Genomic DNA, 23,715 nt, shown 5'->3' on the forward strand with positions numbered 1-23,715 from the left:
ACACTTATATAAGTGGGAAATCAAGCTCCTCCCTAAACAATAATATTTCCTATATTAGATTTTGATGGCGCGCCTGGAGCTTGACTGTTGTGCTTTAATGAAGCTTCTCAGCTGGAGGCATTTCAACAACTGGTTGAAGTATATATTAGATTTCTCAACTTTTGCAAGTTATGAAGACTTCCTATTTTGTGTTAGCCCAACACTTGAAAGTCCAAATTAAATGTAAAATTGCCAATCAAGCCAGTTTGTACATATTTCTTTATACTCTATCATCTGTCTCGGTCTCCGGATTTTAATTACAGCATGTTGACCATCTTCATGGCTCCCTGCTACACCACGTCATTTTGATTTATCCTACAGTGAAATATCCATAGTGATCAGATATGCTAAATGGAGGTGGGCTCAGAAGACAAAATGGAAATTGCTGATGATTTATAATGCCGGGTAAAATCCTGAGTCAGCCATATAAAGAGACAAATTGACCTTCTATATGTAGTATATCAGTGGAGGCAGAGAGGCGGGACATATCGCTGCGATATGAAAAGACAAGTTAATAAGATCAAACAATTCCAATTTCATTACAAGCAAAATGTTTTCAGGTAAAACATTTATGGTATTAAACTACTTTAGTTTCTCTGGGAATAAATTGCAGCGTGCAGAAGTAAAAGGCAGTTTGAACAGTTGACATCGGAGGCCGCTTCAGTAAGGCAGCTGACATTTTGTAATTGATGAAAGCAATTTAGAGCCCAGAGGCTTAGCAGAAAGCTCCAGTGCACTCATGCCAGCCTGGGGAAAATTATAAGACCAGAACTGCTGACACCTCCATATGCACCGACTCCAAATACAAGATGGCAATGAGACGAACCACAATGCATTTCTTCAGAAGTCCGCATGTGGCACTCCTTTTGGCTCGTTCCCTCATGCAGTCAGTCACAGGGCAGCAGTTCTAATGTTTTAATGCAAAAATCTGCAAAAGTATGCCTTCTTTCTCGTTGTCATCTGTCATTTGATTTAATTCAATTTGGAGTAAAAGCTTGTATCACAGAAGAAGAAAAAACTTTTACTCGTCAGTGAATCTCTCATTTCATTTACTACACCGTCAGACTGAAATTTAATCAGGCTCCATTATGGAGTTGGACTCTTATTTTAAGATTTCTACTGCAAAATCAGGAGTGACAACTACCTGGAGAGCCTGCATCAGGGGTGTCAAACATGAGCCCCATGGGCCAAAACCAGGCTGCAAAGAGACTCCGATCAGGCGCCAAACCAAGAAAATTGTAAAACTTTCACAGAAAACTCTGAGACCTACAGTATCAATGATGCTGTCGTGAAAGACAGGTACTTCTTGCTAACTAGGACTGGCCTCAAAGCTTCTGTTTGTTTGTTTTTTCGTCTTTTTTTTTTCACCAGGTAGCACACGCTGTCAGTGTGGCCCAGTTAGAGGGATTCTCAACCTGTGGTTTCACTCTGAGGGGGTTTCAAGGTATGTTGTAAGATATCAGTGGTATGGATCAATTGTCAAGCAACTAATGGGTGCCATAATAGGCATTTTGGACACACTGTCAATACTGCAGACAGTGTTTTAGTAGAGTCGTGGACTCATTTCAGGCCTTTAAAGCGGCTCCCTCTCAGCTCAGGACCTTTATTTGCTTCCTGTTTCTCCATATTTGTTTCAGAAAGTTTTCTATTTACATGGAAACATTTTCTTAGACTCATGGCATGATTGAAAAACTCTTGTTTTTTGGCCAAATTGTGATATCTACGGAACTGTTACTCTGCTCACCCTGACTTATTGCCTCTGTCCTCAGCCAAAGAGAATCCTTGTTAGAGTCCAAAATCATGATCAGTCGCCTCTTTGACTTGCAGTAGCAGAGTCTCCATCATCTACATGGAGACGTAGCCCGAAAAGTTGTATTTTCAGTGTCTTCAACCATCGCTGCCACGTGAAGAAACACCCAAAATACAAAAAAAGTTCTCCGTTTTCACTTGAAAACGTCATGTAAATTTGGCCTAAAACATGCTAATGCTACCTGGATACTTTAAATGAATGTTACTGGTGTACCTGAAACGTTACTAACTGTGCAGAGTTCATCTTCTGACAGAAGCGGACTCCTGTAAAAAGATGTTTTGCTGCAGCACGACTTCAAGGATGCTGACCAGGTCGTTCATTGTGGTACTTTTGCACCTTCACTTTTAACTTGTGGAAGGTTGTTAAACCCAGAAATCGTCCCACCTCTCAGACTCGGCTGACGAGAGGGAGAGACTCACTTCCTGCTTGAAGAGGTTCTGGCGGTTCTTGAGCGAGCGCAGCTTGATCTGCCTCTCCTCGTGCTCCAGCTCGGCATCTGGGAGCTGGAAATAGGTGATGAGGTCATTGAGGGTTTGGAGCACCTCCTCCACGGGCAGCGCCACGAGCGCCCTATTCTTAACTCCCAGACAATCCAGGTCCCTGGGAAGGAGGCAGAAAGGGACGGAAAAAGAAACACTCCATCAGACGGCGCGGAATGGCTTTTTTCTAAAACCGTCTCATGCATCACGAGCGCTGATGAGGTGTAATCGGGAGGCTGCGTGCGCTCGACGAGCGGCAGAGATGACTAACGCAATGTTGTGCCCACAGGTTCATTCATGCTGAAATGCTGATTTCCGCTGGACTGCTAAAAATAGCCGCCTGTCGTATGCGTGGGGGGAGGCATGTGGGGAGGGAGGGGGGGGATATGTGTGTGTGTGTCACAGCCACGGGAGAGGCTGACACACTCTCACATGTCGCCGCCATGAGTTCTCCGGGCCGCGACCCCCGGGGGACGGCGGGTGATTTGATGACAAATAAAGGTAGTCGAGGCGTCTCCCCTCTTTTCATAGTTGGCTGTGCGTAGCCGCGACGCCGCTTCAGTATTTGCCATTTGGAAACGCATGAGCGTTCCTCTGAGTGAGACGTCGGGGGCTTTGGCACCTCCTTCAGAACTCACGGGTCCAGAGCTCAACCCTCCTCTGGGTGCGTTCACAATCTGGAGGGGCTTCAAGGTGTTTGATTTACAGGATTCTTCAATATATTTGCAACGTGGAGCCTTTGGGGACACGGTTTTATTATCTTTATTCATTATGCTCATCACCGCTGTGGTGATTATGCAATGTGCACCAATGACAGGACCTTCTGCAGATTACTCTCATAAAGAGCCTCAAGACAAATGTGGACAGTAATTTGTGTTAATTGGGTACTTTGCACGGTCGTGTCGCCGTGTCCAGAGGAGAATGATGCATGTTTTTCTATTCGGCGCGCAGCATACCTGATGAATCGCTTGAAGAGCAGCGTGGTGTTGCGAATGATTCGTGCTGCGCGGGACTCTTCGTGTTGACAGCGCTGCAGGGTCAGCCCGTCGTCCATGTGACCTTCAGAGTGCAGGCATGCCTTGAGAGGGGGCGACAGGAGGAAACCTTGTGCCGTCAGTTAATATGGACATTTATTATACATGTGATAATTAACCAGCGTTTTCGATACTTGATATTTTTTCATGAATGAATGTTCTCCATGAGTCCTGCTGGAATTTGTCTGGTGTGTTTTTTGTTTAAGTCAATAAAATGAATAAAGGTCCCATAAAGAGCCTGATAAGATAAAATCAGCCCTAACACTGACTGCAGTGAGGACATTCTGTTCCCGCTGTATGTCCGCTGTTGGCCACCTGCAACCTCACTGTAAAATCTTACATTAAAATGTGCTTTATAAAAAGAACTACTGTTATTGTAATTACAGGGGGGAGGAAGAAAAAGGATCATAAAAACAAAGAGGAAGCCATTTAATGGAGAGTCTGTCTCCTCAGCCATCGCTGAGCCTCGGTGTCTGGAACACAGGTGCTGACACTACAGGCGATCTGGCTGTGTTTACATGGAGGACACGCTGTCACAAACATTATCACATGAACGGTTTCTATCACTGCTGCCACCGCAGCCAGGGGACGAGGTTTATATTTAGTCGAGGCAGCTATACGAGCTAATAGACAATCATCTTAACTCAATCATCTCATTATCCACAAAATAATTTTCTGCTCCGAGGACTCTCATCTGTTTGATACATTTTTTTTTTCTTTTCTTTTTGTATGTGCTCTGAATCAGAAGGCAGAGCGGCTTGTGTGTGCTTGGTAGTCGTTGCTCACTCTTCTCTTGAGGGGACCCAGACGAGCAGATTTGACATCAGGTGCTTGGTAGGAGAGCCAGAGTCCCGTGGCCACGTGCATGATGAAGCAGAGCGAGTCCCCGTATTTAATCTCTGCCACCCCCATGCCCTCGATGTCCCGCTTGGGGCTCTGCTCCAGCTTCTCCTGCAGCGGGAGAGGACGGGATGAACACGTCAGAGCTGTCAGTGTGTCACACATGAGCGCGCGCATGCATGCTGAGACCGTCTTAGTCATATATGGCGGAGAGCTCCACCAATCGCAATGAGACTCCGGTTTCGAGGCAGTGTTTTCAAGTTAACATGTCTTCATAAGTTTTCAGAATGCTGTGGTGCAAACATGATGCGTTTTCACCTGAAATACTGTGTAAGGACGTCACTGAGAGAATTATATTAGTCATGGCATGATGTGGTCACTTTCGTTGAGTGGATACGTGTTCCAGGTCGACACCGGAAGGGTCACTAATTACTCAACCGGTCCGATCTAGAAGCTCCATTATGTGCAGTGCAGAGGGATGAGCATTCAGAGTTCAACTAAATTAACCTCTGTGGCGTGGCTTGCACTGCTCCGGTAATTCCTGCAATTTACATTGTCCTTGGAAAAAAAGAAAATGGTGATTTTTCCAGCCCAGGGAGAGCGGGTGGTCCATTTGTGAAGGTTTTAGAGGTGACGGTTCATAACGCATCCTCACCGCCGTTTAACGAGAAAGCCTGTGATAAAGGTCACCTTGAGAGATACGTGTGTGTGTGTGCATGTGTGAAGGTGCCGTCCTTGCCTTGGAGGCTCTGAAGCAGAAGGCGGTGGCCACGGTGTCAGACCTCTCCCGGTCCTGCAGCACCAGCCCCCGGTCTTCAGTCAGAGCCAGGTAGTGACCGGTGGTCAGGTGCCGTAGTCGGAAAGGTTGGCCCCAGCGAATATGGCTCCCGCTCCAGCTGTTCATATCCCACACACACACACACACACACACACACACACACACATTAAAATAACACACACAAACAGGGAAGAAGGAAAAAAAAATAATCTGAGAATAGCTGCTAATTAGTGGATGTAAACATCGCAGCCAGCTGTTAATTAGTGCTGATGTGATAGAAACAATTCTTTCATTCCTGTCGAGCAAATTGAAAGAAAAGTAATGTGTCGTGCATCTGACAGAAAAGTGAAATGGAAAAGGAATGGCTGCGTCCCTCGGTGGCTGTAAAATGTCCACGGTCAAGGAGAAAGAAGGGAGGGTGGAGGGAGTAGCGGCTACAGTGCAGCATTAAGTCACAGGTGGGTGGAGGAGAGGGGGGAGGAGGGATGGGGAAGTGAAACACAGCCCACCTGATCCGGAGAGGCTCCAGCCTCCATAACGACCTGGCCTTGGCACCAGCTTTACCCATCTCATAGTTGACTATCCTGGGGGAAGAGAGAGGAGCATGAGTGGGCGGTTCCGTCTGACGCTTTCACTGTCTGGCAGACGCCGACGCCGTCAAGGTCATTCATTCTGGGTTTTGGAGGAACGCATCCTCCCTTTCCTCTCATCTGTCACGCCGATGGTCGCCGACAAGATGTTTGACTCAGACGCATAAACACAACACATGCATTTTACTCCGCCAAGCACATCCTTCACACGGAGACACGTGTGGACTGATAACCCACGGCTGCGGTGTGTCTGGGCGATACGGGTGACTGGGTCCACCAGATAAAAGAATCTGTGCATCAGCCTGCAGGTGACAGCTGGGAGGACGCTTCAGAGAAATGAAAGACCTGCGAAAGGAGCGGCTGTTGAATTTCAAGGACAGCACGAGGAGAGCAGCCAAAGCTAGAAATTAATATCTAGTCCCGCCCCCCTATATTTGCCAGACTGTGTTCTAAAAATAGACACGGTGTGTGTGTGTGTGTGTGAAGAAGAAAGACACACACACACATCCTCCTGGCACCTGGCTGAGTGTGTAGCCGGCTTTGCCCGCTGTTTTGACCCACTTCAAGCCCAGTGTGTCATGTTCCTACGGCCTGCCTTATCTGTGTTGGCACCAAGCAGCTACGCTGGAGATAAAAATAACACAGCAGCCATTTTGGCTCCCCGGAGAGCCCGGCGTTACGTCGGGCGGACACGTTTTCACGGAGCGCGGCGGAGGCAGAGGCGTCGCCGTTGACTCACGGTGCAGTTAGTCTCTCGTGTGTGTGTGTCAACTCTAAAGTGCACCCCTGGTACTCCAGCTCGGTGGTTTTGGAGGTGTGTGGCAGCCCTTTCCCATTGGAGTGATGGAGATAAATTAGTCCAAAACCAAAACAGTTATGACTAATTAAAGCCTCAAATTAGCGTGGATTTTTAATCAGACTCCAATGTTTTCATCGGAAATATTTGAGTATTTTCATTTGTAATGAATCCCGACAGCCAAGAACAGTAACATGTTAAAATGTGACAGGAACGCTGGATGACACACCTCTGCTGCTCCTCGCTCTGGTCCGATCCTGGGATGGTCACAACCTCGTCATGTCCGTGAAACAGTCGCATCACGTGACCGCCCAACAGGTAGCCTGTCGGAGACAGAAGGAGGCGGATATTTCAACACAGAGCACAGGTCAGTTCACATTTGACAAACGAGCACCATTATTTTCTATTTAGCAAAAATAAGCTATTAAATTAATAAGCCATAAAGCCTCATTGTGTGAATGGAGTTAATCAGGATTTTGTCTGAATTTGCAAAGAGTTGACATAAAAACCGCTTCAGACAGTTTTCTGATTTGCGATATGCAGATTCACAGAGACGCTGTCGATAAGTGAAAATCTGAGTTAAGAATTCCAACAACTGGAACAGACCATAAAACAGTACAAACATGGCAGTGCTCATGGTGAAGGAGGATTTGTCTCCTACATAGATATGGAGAAGTCTAATACATCCTGATCCATTATTCGATGACTAAAAACCTGCAGATCATTATAATAAAACAAGTCCTTTTATTCCCACTTTTTATTCACCACTGATGAGATTTGGCATGCCTATTTCTCATCCTCACAACTCTTATTAATATCTAGAAATGGTTTAAAACGAAAGACTATCAACCAATCCACATAACGTCCAACAGCATGATCATTTTAAATTTAATAAAGCCAACAACATTACAACTTGCCAACAGTGAAATTAAATATTTTGCCAATAATTTAATAAGCCGTTTCATTATTTGCCAGTAAATATAGTTTTCAAATCCTTTGACAACAAACAAACTGTCAGCCAGTAACGTAATGGCAGATGAATGAGACGGCATTTCTTGGAAATAAATGATTTTATGGGGCTGTTGTGCAGTTTGCTCATCAAAATTGAGTAAAGTGGATGGCATAGTTATATTAAATCACTGAGGATACACTCAGGTAACTCAGGTTACGTTATTGGTTGCTACAATGTGGACATCAGTGGTACCAACATCAAATCTGGTTTTTTCAATTCTGGAAAAAGGAGCAGAATCGCTCACATTTTGCTCATTTTATTAAAATAAAATCACAACAACTTGCAGGAATCCTAAACAGTTATAGGGTCAAGGCTGGTTCAACACTTCAGTCCACACTCATGCTGTGGCTTCATTGTTGTGTGGATCCGTTGTTTAAAACTGAATGACGGTGTGAAGTCTGTACCTTCTTCTATGTTGCTCCCGGAGCAGAAGGGGTGGACGTTCCACAGCGTCTGCATGAAAGAAGCATCCACCTGGATGTTTCCGTTGGAGATGGACAAATGCTGAGGGGCAGAAACAACAAAACAAAATCTGTAGTTTCGCTCGCTGCATCGTGTTTGAATATTAATGCCGCAGATGGAAGGATAAATATGAGTTGTGACTCTTAAACGTGAGCTCTGTGGAGACGTTGATGGCTTTATCGGCCCGAGTTTGAAATGTCTGTGAAGCGCTGATCCAGGAGAAGAGCTCAGTTTATCATTGAGTGTTGAGGGAAGCGTAAAGCTGAATGACAGATGCCTCCAGTGTTTGGGGGATTTAGACCGTGCGGGGAGAGGGAGGTGGGCGCTCTGATGCTGTGTGACTACGCTGGTGTGTTTTCCACTGTGTTTATGCAGCCATAAAACAAATTTTGTGGCAGCTGTGTCCCGATCATCCTCCCTCTCCGGAGCCCCGAGGTGCTGTGTGTCCCCGCATAGCACAGGGCGGGTGACAGCTGGGACAGACTGCCCGACTGACGTCCGCGGCTCAGAGGCGATAGTGGTCATCTGTCTGTGCCCTGCAGACTCGGCGGGCTAAAACACCGCCTGGCTGCTGTCACCAACTCCAGTTATCACAGGGAGCATATTTCTAAGGATCAACCAGTGTTGGAAACACACAGCATTCACTGAAACCTTGTTCCGCTGTGATGGATTTGTGTCCTTTAAAAAAACATCAGCTCACCTTTAAAAGCTCAGTGTTCTGCAGTCTACAGGTTGGTGTTTAATCTCTGCTGCTTCTTTTGCTGTTGTGTGTAGTTTGCTAATCAGTTTTTGTGTTATGGAGTGTTCTACATCACTGCATGGAGTGTGTGCAGAGCGACACCAACTTAATGAGGAAAGCAGCTGTCCAAAGAGACAAAATGTGAGTTAGAAAATGTTGAGAACTGAAAATGACTGGTTCTTTTTTGATAATTTCACTATTCTAGCAGGTTTTCATAATTGATTTTCTTTTTGGATGTGGAGATGGACGAAGGTGGACAAGTTGGAAGTCTTCAAAAGCAACAAAAAAGATGAGAAACTGCTGAAAACTTTCTTATTGAAAAAGAATCATCGTTTTAGCAAATAGTTGTATATAGTTGCCTTTTCAGTGACTGAAAGCACCACTGTCGAATAAACAGATTCCCAAAAGGCAACCAAAGTTTTCTGTTTTCTTTAGAAAACATCCTGTAAATGGGGCTTAAAACTTCACTTCTGACAAAACGTGTTAAATTAGAAAGACAGTTTCAGGTTCAAGTTACTGTTGAAGAAAGGAAGAGGAGGAATCTGAGGACACTCATTAGGAACTGCAGTGACAGCAGTTTAAAAATCCTAATCTGCCAAACCAGACATTCTAGTGATGATCAAATTTACCAGAATGCAATTGCGAGCAGTCTCTCAGTCAATGAGAAGGAAAGATTTGTTGCTTTGAGTGTAAAGCCTCCAGCTGAAGGGAGGTCACAGGCTGGGTGCAGCCTGTGGTAACTGGATTTGGGATAATCTGAAATTTTGTCACATCAGGCAGAGCAGAGTGGCTGCTCCCCGACTAAGACCTCTGCTTTATGCACACACACATGCACACACCAACGACAGCTTCAAGGATCAAATGACAGACAACAGACTTACAAGGTATCGCTCTGAGGACACGCTCACGAGGATCAGGTCGTCGCCGATGCGCACTTTCTCTCCTTCCGATCTCTGTTTGGAGGCGGGGTGGATCGTCCACCAACAGGCTTCACCTGCCACAGCAGACACACACTTTCATGTAAACAAGCGGCTACATTAGCAGGTCTGAGAGCGCCGCTTTTCACCTCTGTCCAGATGTCACCACTGATCATGTAATAAGGTCACAGCGGGAAGAAAAGAGGGACTGGACAACATGTGGATTTCGCCATGGCAACAAAGATTCTGAAGCCGCGAGGAGATGACCGCTCAATCAAAACACTGCTCCGTACCAAGTCAGTGACATTATAGCAGAGAAGGGATCTCTGGGGTGTTATTTGTCATACAAGCAGACAGTGATAAGAGAGTGAAAGGTTAAATGACTGTAAGCTGAATATAGATACTTATTATAGCTTTTTAGGCTCATATCTCATTTACTTGCTGCGATTGAGCCAATGACAAATATTGTTTCTGTAAAATACAGATAATCTGGCAACAATTATTTTTTTTTACATGTTCATGAATACGGACTATCTTGCATGTCTCCCAGACAAAATACCAGGAGTGGTTTCGCTAAATAATTGATTTACAACTTCCAATGTGTTTAGGAATGCACCAATACGCACCAGCGATGCTACAAGATACACAAAGCTTTTTTTTTTTGTGCAAATTTTGACTTTCCGTATTTCTTTTTTTGTTATTATTTTTGCATAATTCAGTTTAATTTCTTGTAGCTTTGAAGGTTGTGCTTCTGGAGGCTTAACAATAGATACTATCACTCTATGTTGAACTCAATTAAAGAACAAACAACGTGTTGATGCAATACCCAGCTGACCATTCTCATGTGAACAGTCCTGTGAATGTAAAACCCTCATTTGAATGCTCCTGTTTGTACACTCAGACACAGTATTCTTATTCTTAAATCACCTGCAAAATGCATGCAAACTCAAAGCACAATCTCTATGCATGAGCATGTAATACAGCACGCTTCACACAGGATACCAATTGTCATATGTCTGGGTTTTGTTTTGTTTTTTTTTAATCAAAGCACGTGTATAGTTTAAACCCATTGTTTTTCCGACAACAATCATGATTTAATGTAAATGTAAAGAAGAAAAAAGTAACTTCCACTAAAAACCCAGGTGGACCAGATGGGGTGTATTCCCTCAAACAAATCACACCCTGATGGAATCACAACCAGATTATCAAATATGCAGCTCTGATGTAATTATCAGTGGCAACAGAAGCACAGTGTATGTGCACGGCACTCTGCAGGGAATATTAACCGACCGAGCGAAGAGAGAGAGAGAGAGAGAGAGAGAGAGAGAGAGACGAGCAGACAGGGATGGAACAAAGACGGAGGGAGACGACTGTGAAAGAGGGAGCAGAGCTTTTCATTTACCTGTTGAATCCTCCTGCAGGCCCACATCAAAGGACAGCTTATCTGTCTGTGACCGTGATGTCTTCAAACAGGCCAGGTACTGTGGTCAACACACACACACACACACATACACATCAGACCACAAAACCAGGACTGTCACACACACACACACACTGCTCTGTGGGCAAGCCTGTTCATAAGCGTAAACTAGTAATGAAGGCTGGGAAATAACTGTGATCCCAGTATATATTTTTCTTGTTATTATTTGTCATAAAGCATGTTTTTCTGTTGATGCCTACAGATAACAGATCAATGAGGTTTCATACGATAACACTCACATAATATTGCCAAAATATTTCTGATGTTTTATTTAAATCCTTCAAGCACAGAAATCTTCACATCTCGGCAGGTTGTGGCTCAAGTCATACACTAAACTCTAAGTACTAAAAGAAGCGCTGACAATACTAAATACAAGAAAAGATGATTCATACGTTCACATTTTATCAAAACCCAAGATGAGCATTTTTCAAAACGTGACAGGATATATTCGGTTTATTTGGTGTTCAAGGATAAAACCTATGAAAACAATACAGACACCAAGAAGTACCATGATTCACCTGTCAAAGCGCCTTCACCTTATTATTAATCCTCACTTCAGAGAGAATGTACACAGAGATTGTTTAAAAAAAGCGAACAATTTCCAAAAGGCATCCGCAGGCTGTTTGCCTTTGAGTAGCACTGATGTGTGAAGAGTCAGCCTGTTAAGCTGCGCTGGGAATCAGGCGTCCTTTAAAATGACAGAGCGAGCAGCAGGTACACAATATGGAGACATGATAGCGCCTTCTATTCTGATTATGGGCTTCTTCTCTCAGAAATCATTACTTTTAATTACATTTTTGCCCAGATTTTTTTGGATTTGTTGGTATTAAAATAACACCCCAAACATGAATTGGCCAGACGCGCCTCCTGTTGTTCTGTTATCAATAAGTCAAATCCTGTGACCTCAAATGATGCTGGAGTGACGTCTCACCATGGAGCTGAAGGAGTGCCGCAGGAGGATGGCGTGTCCGTACAGCAGGGTCTTGTGTCCTCCGCTCTGCGCCGCCTGGAGACATAAAACATGCACACACACGCACACACACACACACACACACATACACACACACAATACCACAGAGTTACATGTCAGCATAAGATTTCCATTCAACTGCAACAAACTACGCCCGACCTCTGACAGCCAGAGCTGACCTCGGCGAGGACCTCCAGCCGGGCGGGGGGCACACATCTCCTCGGGAGGGTTTTCCCCCGCATCTCACCAATGAAGACATGCAATCTGAGTTTCCGCGGGGGGGAGATGGTGTTTGTGCCTCCTGTATCTGGATACAGGATCATCTTTCCTGCACTCCCACTACAGGAATGTGGGAAGGATGCTGAGCGACTGTCAGTCTCGGGTGTGATGCTGGTGTTAGCGGGGAAGGACTCCGTCCTTTCGGGGGGGGGGGTCGGGTTGAGATGCGGGAGCGGGGACGGATGATATTTCCACTCAGAGGGATGCAGGGGGGATAAGGAAGAGTATTTTTCTCTTCAGCAAGCACCTCCCACGTTACTCACCTTCCTTATGAGCCTCTAGGAAGCATTAAGGTAAGAAAGAGTGTCATTATTCAGAAAGAACTATTGCTCTCCTGAGCCTTCCTGCCATTTTTAATCTTTCATATAAATGATTTCAGTCCTGGGGGAACAAATGATTGCTCAAAGGTTATGTAAAAGGATGAAGGATAAGAAGTTGGCTCTATTTTCTGGGGGCATTTTTCAAGCATCACTGTTAGTATTAGGAGTTTATTCCTGAAACAAACGTTTAATCACGAGCACAGCGAGAAGCGAATGATGTCTCTCAACAAAGATTGTTCACTGTAGTTTTCTACAAAATAACATCTAATAGGTAAAGGAATCCGGGTAATGCTTCATGAAAACACTGTATTATTAACGATCTCTCCCCGTTTTTATTCCATTGTGTCTCTTCTCTCTGTTCCTTTCTCCCGCTTTATCCCCTTCCGTTGGCTACAGGGACAATAGCGCTCCTGTGATTCGATGCAGTTGTGTTGTGCAGACTGCAGCACTGGCTCCCAGGCTTCTTCTGTGCTGCTGGCTACTGTTATGTGCTGGCTGAGGTACTGAGCTTAATGCGGCGAAGCACGCCGGGCTGCAATCACCACAACCCAATAAACCAGAGCCTCGCGCTCCTTTCTTTATCCCAGCGCAGAGCAGTGTGTTCGCGGGGGGTCGGAGGGGGGACGCTGAAAACGTGGAGATACGCTGTAGCAGAAAATGTAACAGAAGTCGAGCCAATGAAATAAGTAATGAACTGTAAAAAGGAGACTTTCGGATCACAAGTGACATCCTTCAGAAGATTTGGAAGTGTGACATTTAACAGGAACCGGCCTCCTGGTGTGTGTGTGTGTGTGTGTGTGTGTGTGTGGTAGTTATGGAAGATCCAGAGACAGAAGATGCCTCTTCCCAGCATTGTTTCTTTTCTCTTTTAATATTTGAGAAGCCATGTTGGAAACGTGGAAGGTAAAACTAACTTTACAACACATGAAGACTGAGGCCTCGTTTATACAACACGTTAAAAACACGTTTCTTTGTCATTTCAGAAACACTTTGCATCTACACAGCAACTTTTTGAAAACAATGTCTGTCCACATGGAAATGGCAGAAACGCTCAAAAATGGAAAATTGCTCTTGGTTGTTTTTCGAATGAATTCACAACACAAATTTCTGCAGAGAACAAGTCAATATAAACGTTAACAAACACGACCATTCGTACAGACAGAAAATGAAGTTGGATTGCTCTTGCAATGACTCTCAACTATAATACTACCAAGTCTTAGGAGAATAGGAACTAGGAGTCATGGCACTCCGGAGGCCGCCTATTGTTGTTATTGTCCATCCACTGAGCAAGTGCAGAAGAACAGTTTACTTCAGTCGTGACTCACTGTCTATTGCATTGTCCATCTGCTTGTGAATGTGAAGAAAAACTCTGAGCTACAGCTGTGGTGTGTATGCACAGTAGCAGCATTTCAGAAAAGTCAAAATTTCCTCTATAAAAGCATTGGAATTAAGTGTTTTTAATTAAAAGTGAGCATTTGCCCCCATTTCCAAGGAGATTTGGAGCGTTTTCTCCCATTTCTGCAAGAAGTTCTCAAAAAGTCCCACTATGAGAGCCGTTTTCAAAAAGTTGCATTTTCTGTGGCTCTGAGCACTGTCGTCATGTACACACAAAAATGCAACAAAAGTTTAAAGCTTTCACTCGAAAACGCTGTCATGTAAACAAAGCCGTTGAATGTTAATGTTGTCAATGGATCCCAAAAGTTGTCAATTTCTCATTTGACATTCAATCTGAAATTTAGATTTGATGTAAGACTCCAGAAGAACAGTGTGGCAAAATAAAGTAAAAAAAAAAAAAAAAAAAAAAAAAACTCTGATCGAGGCAGTAAATGAAAAGAAGGAAGACAGATGCAGCATTGGGTTGACAGGACGACCGTATCGGCGACTCAATGGTGCTCTTTTTGTCTGACAGACCTCAAACTGTGTGATTTCCACAGAAGTGTGTTTAGTGAACACTGAGTCTAATATGAGGACTTGGCATTTGCACTAGTTGTTTTGCATTTTCTTTAAAAGTCTTCCACGACTCTCCTTCCACCTCTGTGCCTGGCTGAACCGGCCTGAACTGCCCATTCGCTCCTGCAGCTCGCTATTGATAAGCTCATCTGTTCAAAGACGTATTGATTTGAGCGCGTCAGCCGAGACATATTCAACCTCCATTTCCCCTTTAATGGCGCTTCCTCCAGTGACATTTCGGATCGGGAGAAGAATGATGAATAGGTAGACGATATCGAAAACAGATAAACGCTAACGGAGAGAATGGACTCGAGTAACACAGTGAAGATGACCAATTCAACCCATCTGAAGCTCCAAGGTCTCTGGGGTGTAAAGACAGGGTTTTCAAAGAGCTACATGATCTCCCACTTTCTATTACAATTACAATACACTCAAAGATATACATTTAAAAAAAAAAACATACCAAAACTAAAGACATTCTATCCTAACCCTAACTATTCCATGACCCCTGAGTATTCTCAATATAGTTTGAGGTTTTTCATTCGGAACAATCCACAATCGTCTTTTCCAGCTGCAGAGGTGTTTTGTTCCTGCGTCTGGCTGACAGCAGGTTGAGCTAACAAGGTCAGGCTGTGTTTGCTGGCAGCTTTACTGAAAGACAAAGACCACACCAGCATCTAAACAGTCCTACGTGACATCTGCAGGTACATATTTGCACCTTTTTGTCTTTTTATTTTTTTTTTTTATGCTGCAGCCAACCGGAAAAGTAGTTGGAGCAGCCCGGTGTTATTGAAGCGCCGCTCTCCAGTGGAAGTTACACCGCTTGTGAATAGCTGCTTAAAATCTGCAGGTCAAGTCTCTTCCTGGCTGTTATGTTAGAGTGTTTGTCCATAATACAAAGGTGTTGTTTCTTTATGCAAATGTGCTTCGACATGAATGGATCTGATTCAGCCGTGTGAAGAATGACTGAAAGGGAAGCTGCTTTTCCAATTCATAAAAAGAAAAGACGTTTTCAACCAAGACATAGAATTAGGGATAATGTGAAAGATGGATTGACGTCATATTTTGCTAAAAGTGTAACTTTCAAAGCTCTGTGTTGCAAAAACTTGCTTATTGAATCCAATGAGAACTACAAGAACAGGAACGCAGAGAGCAGCTTTAATTAAAGACACTGTATTTTCTTCTTGTTTATTCACTTACATTTATCCACAAGGTAAAACTGAGTGTTCTTACACAGACATCCACAGTGTGAGTTCACCTGGCATTTAAAGGGCATTGAAGATTATACTGATTTGTTTATTTCTAAATAAACCCTTGTGATTCATTATTCTTCTGTAATTGCTTCATTAAAGCTGCGGGTGCTGGAACCCGCTGGACACACATTCGACGGGTCACCTGGTCATCACACCGGCTAAAAAAAAGAGTGAGGAACAATCCCTAACGCGCTCATTCACTTTAGAGTCACTACTTAACCTCGGGCTACGAGTATGAGAAAGTCGTCTAAAATCAATATTCAGGTGCAGGGAGAACATGAAAACTCTAATCAGAAGGTCTCCGCATACAAATACAAAAATAAAAGCATAAAATAATTTGCATCATGTGTAATCTGGGGAATCAGGACCATTGACATTAATTTGCAGCTTTAAAAAGGTGCCGCTGCAAGCGGAATAGGACTGAAGTCACCCTTAAATATGGTCAATTCAGTTCTAATCAAGTGTTTCAGCTTTTCAGAAGCATTTCTTTCCCTGCTATGGGTCACAATTTGCTGCCAGGCTGCATTAACACTCCACAAAGCAGCAGTGGAACAAATGGTGCCGACTTCCTCAGCACACACACAGTCCTCTCCAGCCCCGACACCTACATTTATCTCCCAACTAAAATCACTGAACGCAAGCGTTGGCATCTGAGGATTTAGGGAAATTCTCACTATCATTAGCCATGTGGCATTAAAGTATGAACTGGCTAAAGCTGACATGACTCCGAGACACGCTGTGAGCTTTTATATCTAAACCACTCCCAATTACTTCCTGCTGAAATGTCTGTATCAGCCCGGCAGTTTGCGTCTGACGGTGCACAGGCGCTGAGATTAGAAAAAGATACTGTAACACAGAAGAGCTTATACTACGTGGAGGGCTGCACAAAACAAATGACACCACGATGATCACCCATCTGAATCCCCTGAGGAGAAGGCAAATGTTAATCTGACGCTAATCCAGCGTTGGTGCCGCTCCAGTTCTCCAGCAGCGGAAAGTGAGCTTTGGGCTAAGAGTTGGTTGGGAGTCTATATAAAACTCTGTTGTTTTTGTCAGCTGCCACACAGCAGACACAAAGAATCAATACGGAGCATTGGTTGCGTAAAAGCCTTGCTTTCATTGTATGATTTGTAAAGATTTCTGATGGTACATGGTCACATGTGGACGATCTATTGATTAATATGGCATTATTTTACAGGGCCAGCCCACTAAAGACATTAGTGAATGGCACTATCCAACAATGGGATGTGTTCTTGTAAAACAAGACAAACATGACGTCTGAAGTCGATTGGATGCAGGTTTGAAAGTTGAAATACCACCAACTTGCTCTAGACAATGAAAAGCTTTCAAATATAGTTACATTCCACCCAACCCTCCACGATAAGAGGGGCTGGTTGACCAGAGGTCGATCCCACCCAGAAAATCGCACTCTGAACATAACTCCTCATGCATACAGGATGGGAGGGGGACGATATGAGCGGTGAACATACCCATCGATGCGGACCCTGTGTCTCCCATGAAGAAGATGGAGATTATGACAAAGAAAATAGAAGATAAATATGGGAGAATCACACATCTGTAACAGCGGTGGAGACGAGAAGGAAACACTGACAACAAGAGGATGAGTAAGACCAGGAGCAGACAATACAGTGATGAATGGACCCTGATGTTAGTCACTGTGAGCCAGTCTTCACTCAGTCTGCACACCTTGCCTGCAGACTCTAAAGGTGCTTATCTTCCAATAGAAAAATATCTAACGGGAGAGCCTTGATCATGCTGTTTTCCTTGAAGCCTGGTGTTAATCAGATGGTAAAAAGCACGCACAGCACTTGAGAAAAAGCCGCAGTAATGCCAGGGCATCCCCTTCATCCTCATCAATATTCATGCGGGCTTGGACCTCGCTGTAGCGAAGGCCCCCAGGCCACAATGGAGGGCCTATTTTCTCCATTAATCTCCTTATAGTGACTGAACAAGTTAAGAATATTCAACTCAGCTGACAACGACGATTACAACTGTTTCTTTTAAATGTCATAACAAAGTGGGACATTCATCACACGACTCAAAGAGTGGATTATGAGAAGTTCAAGTGCAGTCTGATCTGTCTGTGTGTGCGTGTGTGTGTGGGTATCTGTGCACTCACCCCTTCGCTGTTCTGTCCGCTCTTCGCCAGCATCTCCTGCAGGGCTCGCACCGACAGAGACTGCTCCAGCACAAAGGTACAGATGCACAAGTCTGGAGGAACATACTGCAACAGCGGAAAAAAAAGAGGACTTCAGGTTAAAAATGAAGGTAGGTGGAATATAATAGTGCAACTACAGCACTTGTGCATGCATATGAGAAATTGTGCGTATTTCTAAAATTGTGCATGAGCATTGAAATTTGTGTCCTAAGTTAGTATGCTTCTGTCATTTGGAAATGTTTTTGTATTCCTAATTAGGTGCTTAAAAGTTGAAAAATGTCTGTTTTTACATGCAATAACACTTTTTTTTGTCCACATAAAAGAACCTGCTTCAGGAAAATATTTGAACACACCAAGGCCTTGACAACTGCAAAGAAAAAAGATTCAATAAAAAAGTCATAAAATATAATAATTCAGCACCTCAAACTGGCTGTTGAATTCCTAAACCATTTAAGCTGTGTATTAAGGTTTATCATCCTGCTGAAAGGAGCCACAGCCATCAGGGAATATTGTTTCCATGACAAGGTGTGTCGGCAACAACAGAAAGGTTATATAATAAAGTGACAGCAACACAGATGACAGGAGCCATGAATGTTGAGAGAACATTACACTGCCCCCATTTGCCCAAGTTTTGAAGTTTTGGTCCATCCTAGACCCTGGTGTTACCGGTAGCTACTCAGATCCATGTGCAACACACTGGCACCTCTCAGAACAGATACTGTATTAACCTCTGCTGCAGTTTGAGCTATTCTAACTCATCTGTTGGCTCAGATCTCACAATCCAGCCCCCGAAGCCCCGTGCATCGATAAGCATCGCTGCTTTTTGACCCTGTTCGCCGCCTTTCTTTTCTTGGACCACTTCTGATAGATAATTACCACTGCAGACTGGGAACACTCAACCAGAGCTGCAATTTGGGAGATGCCCTGATAGAATGGTCTCACTGTGACTCTTGTCAAACTTGAAGTTTTATCCTTCCCCGTATTTTTCCATCAGATTTGAGGACAAGATGTTCGCTTTGCTGCCTGATATATCCCACCCAGTAACAAGAGCCAGATTGTACATGTGAGTCATGTCACCATTTGGTAGTATAAATATACCACACAAATTAGGTAACACAAACGTCACATCGACACAACGTCTCATTCACAGAACATTAAAGTCCTTAGTGAAATGACAAAGTGGGGAATCTGGACTGCAGAATGTACACTACTATGCAAAAAGTCACGTCTACTGTGCTGAAACCAGCTAAATTATAGAAATCCCTGCGGCAGTATCCTCCATAGACTGACCTGGCCCCTGCTAAATCATCATCCATAAAAATATTATCACACCAACTCATCCTGCCATCTATCAACACTGATTCTGATTGAGTGCTTTCTGAACTTTCTGCCATGTCAGCAAAACGCAATCACATTGCCAGAAAATTGGAAATTGCTCCCTCAACGCACAAGAAGATTCTGTTTGGATGCCCACCCGTAAAATCTGTGCTGACTCCTGAATTTTTACCCCTCTTGAACTGAGTTTGTCTTAATTGAGTGGGTGATGTCCATTAAAAGGTACTTTAAAAACAGATAAAGTGTTCTGGGGTCAGTTTATGCTCGATCCAGTCAGCCAGCGGATGCTCATTCTTTGCCGGCCGCATTTTGGAAAGAGCACAGTTAGAAAAACTGGAGAAGGTGCCAAGTCTCATCCCAAACCGGGGCAGCGCTAGATGGGACAGGGGATCCTCTGACAGAATGAGGAAAGCGGCAATGGAGATATTGTGGCCATAAGATAAATGAGACCAAGCTCCTCGCCTTCTATGGCCTCCTTATGGACTCCTGATGAAAGTGATTCATTTACACAGGAAAACCTAGCCTCATTTGAAAACTTCACACAGCTTTGCTTCAGGTTCAAAAAGTGAGATGGTCGCTTATTGGATGGATGGATGGATGGATGGGCAAAAAAAGAATACGAGCTGACTGTAACACACCCCCTTGTATACACACTTTATAAACATTACTTTCAACGGATCACATGCTTTTAAGGAGAAAACCGTCTCCACATGTTTTCAATTAAGCTTATGTAGAAATGAACAAACCCAGGTTATACGTTTCCATTTGTTGCCCGTCTTTGTATGCAGCTCACTACTGACTACTGTGTTGCCAGGTTGGTCATGTCAGATCATTGTGCAAAGAACTCAAAGTTTTCGCATTCGGGGGGAATTGCTTTTCTTCTGTCATAACAAATGCTTTCAGTTTGTTTTTAAGTATTTTTCTGTACTTTGGATGAAACATGTCAAAGGTATGTTGAAAAAACCTACTTGCCTGAAGAGAAGAAAGATACAATACTTATAGAGAAATAGCAGCCACAGGGTTGTGTTGACAGTCTGGAATGAATTCACAGGACCAAATCAGCAGGAATAGCCTAATAGATGGTTTGTACATTAAAAATGTGTCTTCTGATACTAAAACACTTTGTGAAGACAGTTACAGTAACTTGAAAACCTCCTTCCTGAAGTCAGTGAACTCTCCTGATTCAGACCCCGTGTACAAAACATTATAAAATGAAAATGGAAAATCTTCATAGTGTTTTGAGTGGCTGTTCACATGACAACTGGTACTTGCAACTACTGAAAACACAACTTTTTGAAAACTAATACTTGTCAGTTTCTCAGTATCTGGTCCAGTTAACCATTCATCCTATCCTGCTTGCTGATTAAAAGTTGGAAAGAAAAGCTCCACCTGCATCTTCTGTTGGAAACATGACACACGGAGCCTTCAGGGTCAAGAAGAAACTGTGGCGGATTGATTATGTCAATTGTAAATCTACACAGCTGACTTGCACTTATCCTGCTCTGGCCGACTCGTTGCAGTGTAATATCTAAACGGTATGCTTCTTGGGTCGCTGACACATCCTGCTGAGCTTGCCATCTCTCCTGCAGTCACTGTCAGGGAATCATATTAAAGCACCTGGTGAGAAGCCATCGAGCCCTTTCCCTCATTTCTCTCGGTGAATAACGGCTGACCTTTGCCCTCTCTAAGGCACGGGCCTATAACATTTGGTGTGGAGACGACTGTTGTGACGGACCATGGAAGTCTGAGAGCACTGGAGGGGATGATGAGTTTCCAGGACTGTCAGGAAGCCCTCTTCACAAGCCAGAACAGAGAGACAGTTTTACAAAACTTGGCTAAATCCCCAACATTTGGTTTATGACCAATCGTGTGATGAGCGAACGGATGCTACCCACAGACGGGGTCAAGAAGAGTTGAAGCTGGTTTGGTTGAAAATGTAACATCATACTTCAAAATAGACTGACAGCGTGAAGGGAGAAAGTACTAGGGAAGAAGTTTTTATAAAATCTCCTAGGCTTTTATGATGGTGCATGGACGTCCCTTCAGTAGTCTTATTGTTGAGTTTTTGACAGGCAAAAGCTACTATTTATACTTTATATCACAACCAACTAGCTTTTCACAGTCTGAATAATGTTGCTTTTTAAACTTTGCACACATTAAATCAGCGCCATTCTATCATTTTTGGTTCAGTTCCGCTTCACTGGACCAGATCACCAAGGAAAGGAGGAATCTCTTTCATTCATCTACTTTGAAATTGACACTTTTTTTTTTAATATATATAACTCCACTGCAGTTGATTCCAAAGGTAGGGTGATGCCTTTTCATAAAAACGGCAGTCAATGAAGACGAAGTGCCTGATAGGGGGAACATCCGTCATGCCTGTCAGGTATAATTACTGTCCAATATCGGGTGAAGCCAAACCTCCACCTCCAACAAGCGCACACACTCTTTGTGAGAGTAAAGAAGAGAATACAGTAAATGCCAGGGGTGCATTGATCTCTGCTCACATGTGCTTGCAAATTCTGATAAGTATTGTTCGCTCTTCCCCTTTCAACCTTCTCATCTTGCCTTTCTTCCAGTGAAAAGCATCTCTCCAGAACACGCTCGGGGACTCAAGATCTTTCTCAAACACTCCTAATACATCACAATTAACACACGATCAATGTCGATCATAAGACCTGCTATCACTTTGCTACACTTTGGGTTTGTCTTGTTCTGTGTCTTCCTGGTTTATGTTTCTCAGTGTTGTTCCCCTCCATTACTGATTCCATCATGTTTGTCTTGTCCTTCCTGATTTCACTCCTTCGATTGATTTTACTTCCTCACTGTCATGTCTGCTTTGGTCCACATCCTGTTATGGGTCTTGAGTTGTCGTGTCTTCTCCTAGTTCGTTCCGTCTTGTCTCCTGTCTGTGTTAATGTCTGATAATGCGTTTCATGTTTTGTCATTGTTGTCATTCAGTATAAAGGTACATTATTACTTGACAATGATTTAATGAACTGTCTTGCAAAGTGGCATAAAACTGGGTAAAGTCACATACTTCACTGTTTAAAAAACTACATTGCTTTTGACTGAAGTTTGACTACATGAATGTAAACTCCAACAGAATCTGAGACAACCACAACGACCCATGTCAGCACGCAACCAAAGAAAAGAAAGAAAAACACAGTCATCTCAGGAGATAAATGTATCAAACCCAGAATGGAGCTGCTGTTGTTGTTGTTGTGGTCTTCATGTACAGTATGTTGTTGCTTTGATGGAAATGCTGCGATTTGGGGTCATTTCTGTTGTCTGTAAGTAGCTGTAGTGACAGCAGCAGTCACTCTGAGGAGGAGCAAGGTGGCAGACTTGAAATTAATGATCTTCCCTATACATCGATTTTTACGACATGACAAAAGTATTGATTGTCACCAAGGATGCACCGATGCTAACATTTTTAAAGGAGCACAACAAGTACTAATCTTTAGCAACTTGCCAATATGAGTAACAATACCACTACTTGCTAAATTTTATAAAGCCGAATTCATACTCTGTATCCAAACAATATACAAAAGCTATGCCTTGCCACAAACTACCTCTGCATAGTGCCTGTGTCAACACTACGCTCATCTCCAACAGTATTGAAGGCTTTAACATACTACAGCATCTATAGTACGCATAGGGCAGTCTGTAGCATCTATACATTGCTCTATGTGTACTGTGGACTGTACACTGAGGGACCAAGCTCGCTGTGTGCTGCTACAGATTCCAGTTCGCTGTTAACGAGTGTATCAGTCAAACTTCAATCATACATCTCTGGTGTATGAGCCCTAAAACTCACATGTAGCATGTAGCACAGCTCAGAGTAGAGTCCTCCTGGATTTCCCTCTCTCCCTCTTAGGTTAGATTTGACACAGTTTGTTGTTTGAACATCATCTCATTGAAGTTCGCGTCTGTCTGTGCGTGTCACACACACACTGAGATGGCGCGGATCAGTAGTATTTTCTCCAACGACTAATCATCATTCAGACATTTTTGTTTGATACAGTAAGTGGATCAATTAACCATAATATTGAAGATGTGCTCCATAATATGGATTCATTACACAAAAATGCATTAGGGAGGCAACCCACTGCCTCCAAAAGGAAAACAATTAAATTTAACTCATTAAAACTTTGCACTTAGTCACACAAACCAGTAAATGCGTCTGTAGCAACAACTGTGCTGCTCAGCTAAAATAAAGCTGTAGGCAATTACAGCCAACAACAGCGCTGCTTATGAAACAATCCATCAAACACGTCCAGAGGCGTAATTTCAGAGAATTATCATCTGACGGCGGGCCCGCGGAGATGTGACGTTGTCCCTGAACCCGCTGGAAGGAAAGCTCATCAAGGAGACTGCGGTGGATGCGAGCTGTTGTTCCCACTCTGGTGATGCACTGAGCTGTGTGTTTCTCGCTCTCTGCTCGGCTTCC

The 23,715-nt window shown here is 43.6% G+C and overlaps 1 protein-coding gene across 1 annotated transcript in view; it reads right to left on the bottom strand.

The window, feature by feature from the left end:
* The window catches only part of LOC115407000 (ryanodine receptor 3), a 137,623-nt gene that overhangs the window by 86,797 nt on the left and 27,111 nt on the right, over positions 1–23,715 (bottom strand). The window contains exons 3-14 of the mRNA XM_030117310.1: positions 17,889–17,993; positions 12,489–12,503; positions 11,908–11,982; positions 10,899–10,977; positions 9,461–9,573; positions 7,783–7,882; positions 6,596–6,689; positions 5,490–5,564; positions 4,942–5,098; positions 4,149–4,313; positions 3,285–3,406; positions 2,269–2,449 (exon numbers count right to left, since the gene is read on the bottom strand). Of these exons, the coding sequence (XP_029973170.1) occupies positions 2,269–2,449; positions 3,285–3,406; positions 4,149–4,313; positions 4,942–5,098; positions 5,490–5,564; positions 6,596–6,689; positions 7,783–7,882; positions 9,461–9,573; positions 10,899–10,977; positions 11,908–11,982; positions 12,489–12,503; positions 17,889–17,993 (1,281 nt within the window). The remainder of the gene's footprint in view (positions 1–2,268; positions 2,450–3,284; positions 3,407–4,148; positions 4,314–4,941; positions 5,099–5,489; positions 5,565–6,595; positions 6,690–7,782; positions 7,883–9,460; positions 9,574–10,898; positions 10,978–11,907; positions 11,983–12,488; positions 12,504–17,888; positions 17,994–23,715) is intronic.

The sequence above is a fragment of the Salarias fasciatus genome, chromosome 19 (assembly GCF_902148845.1).
Source record: "Salarias fasciatus chromosome 19, fSalaFa1.1, whole genome shotgun sequence".
In the NCBI taxonomy this organism is placed as follows: Eukaryota; Metazoa; Chordata; class Actinopteri; order Blenniiformes; family Blenniidae; genus Salarias; species Salarias fasciatus.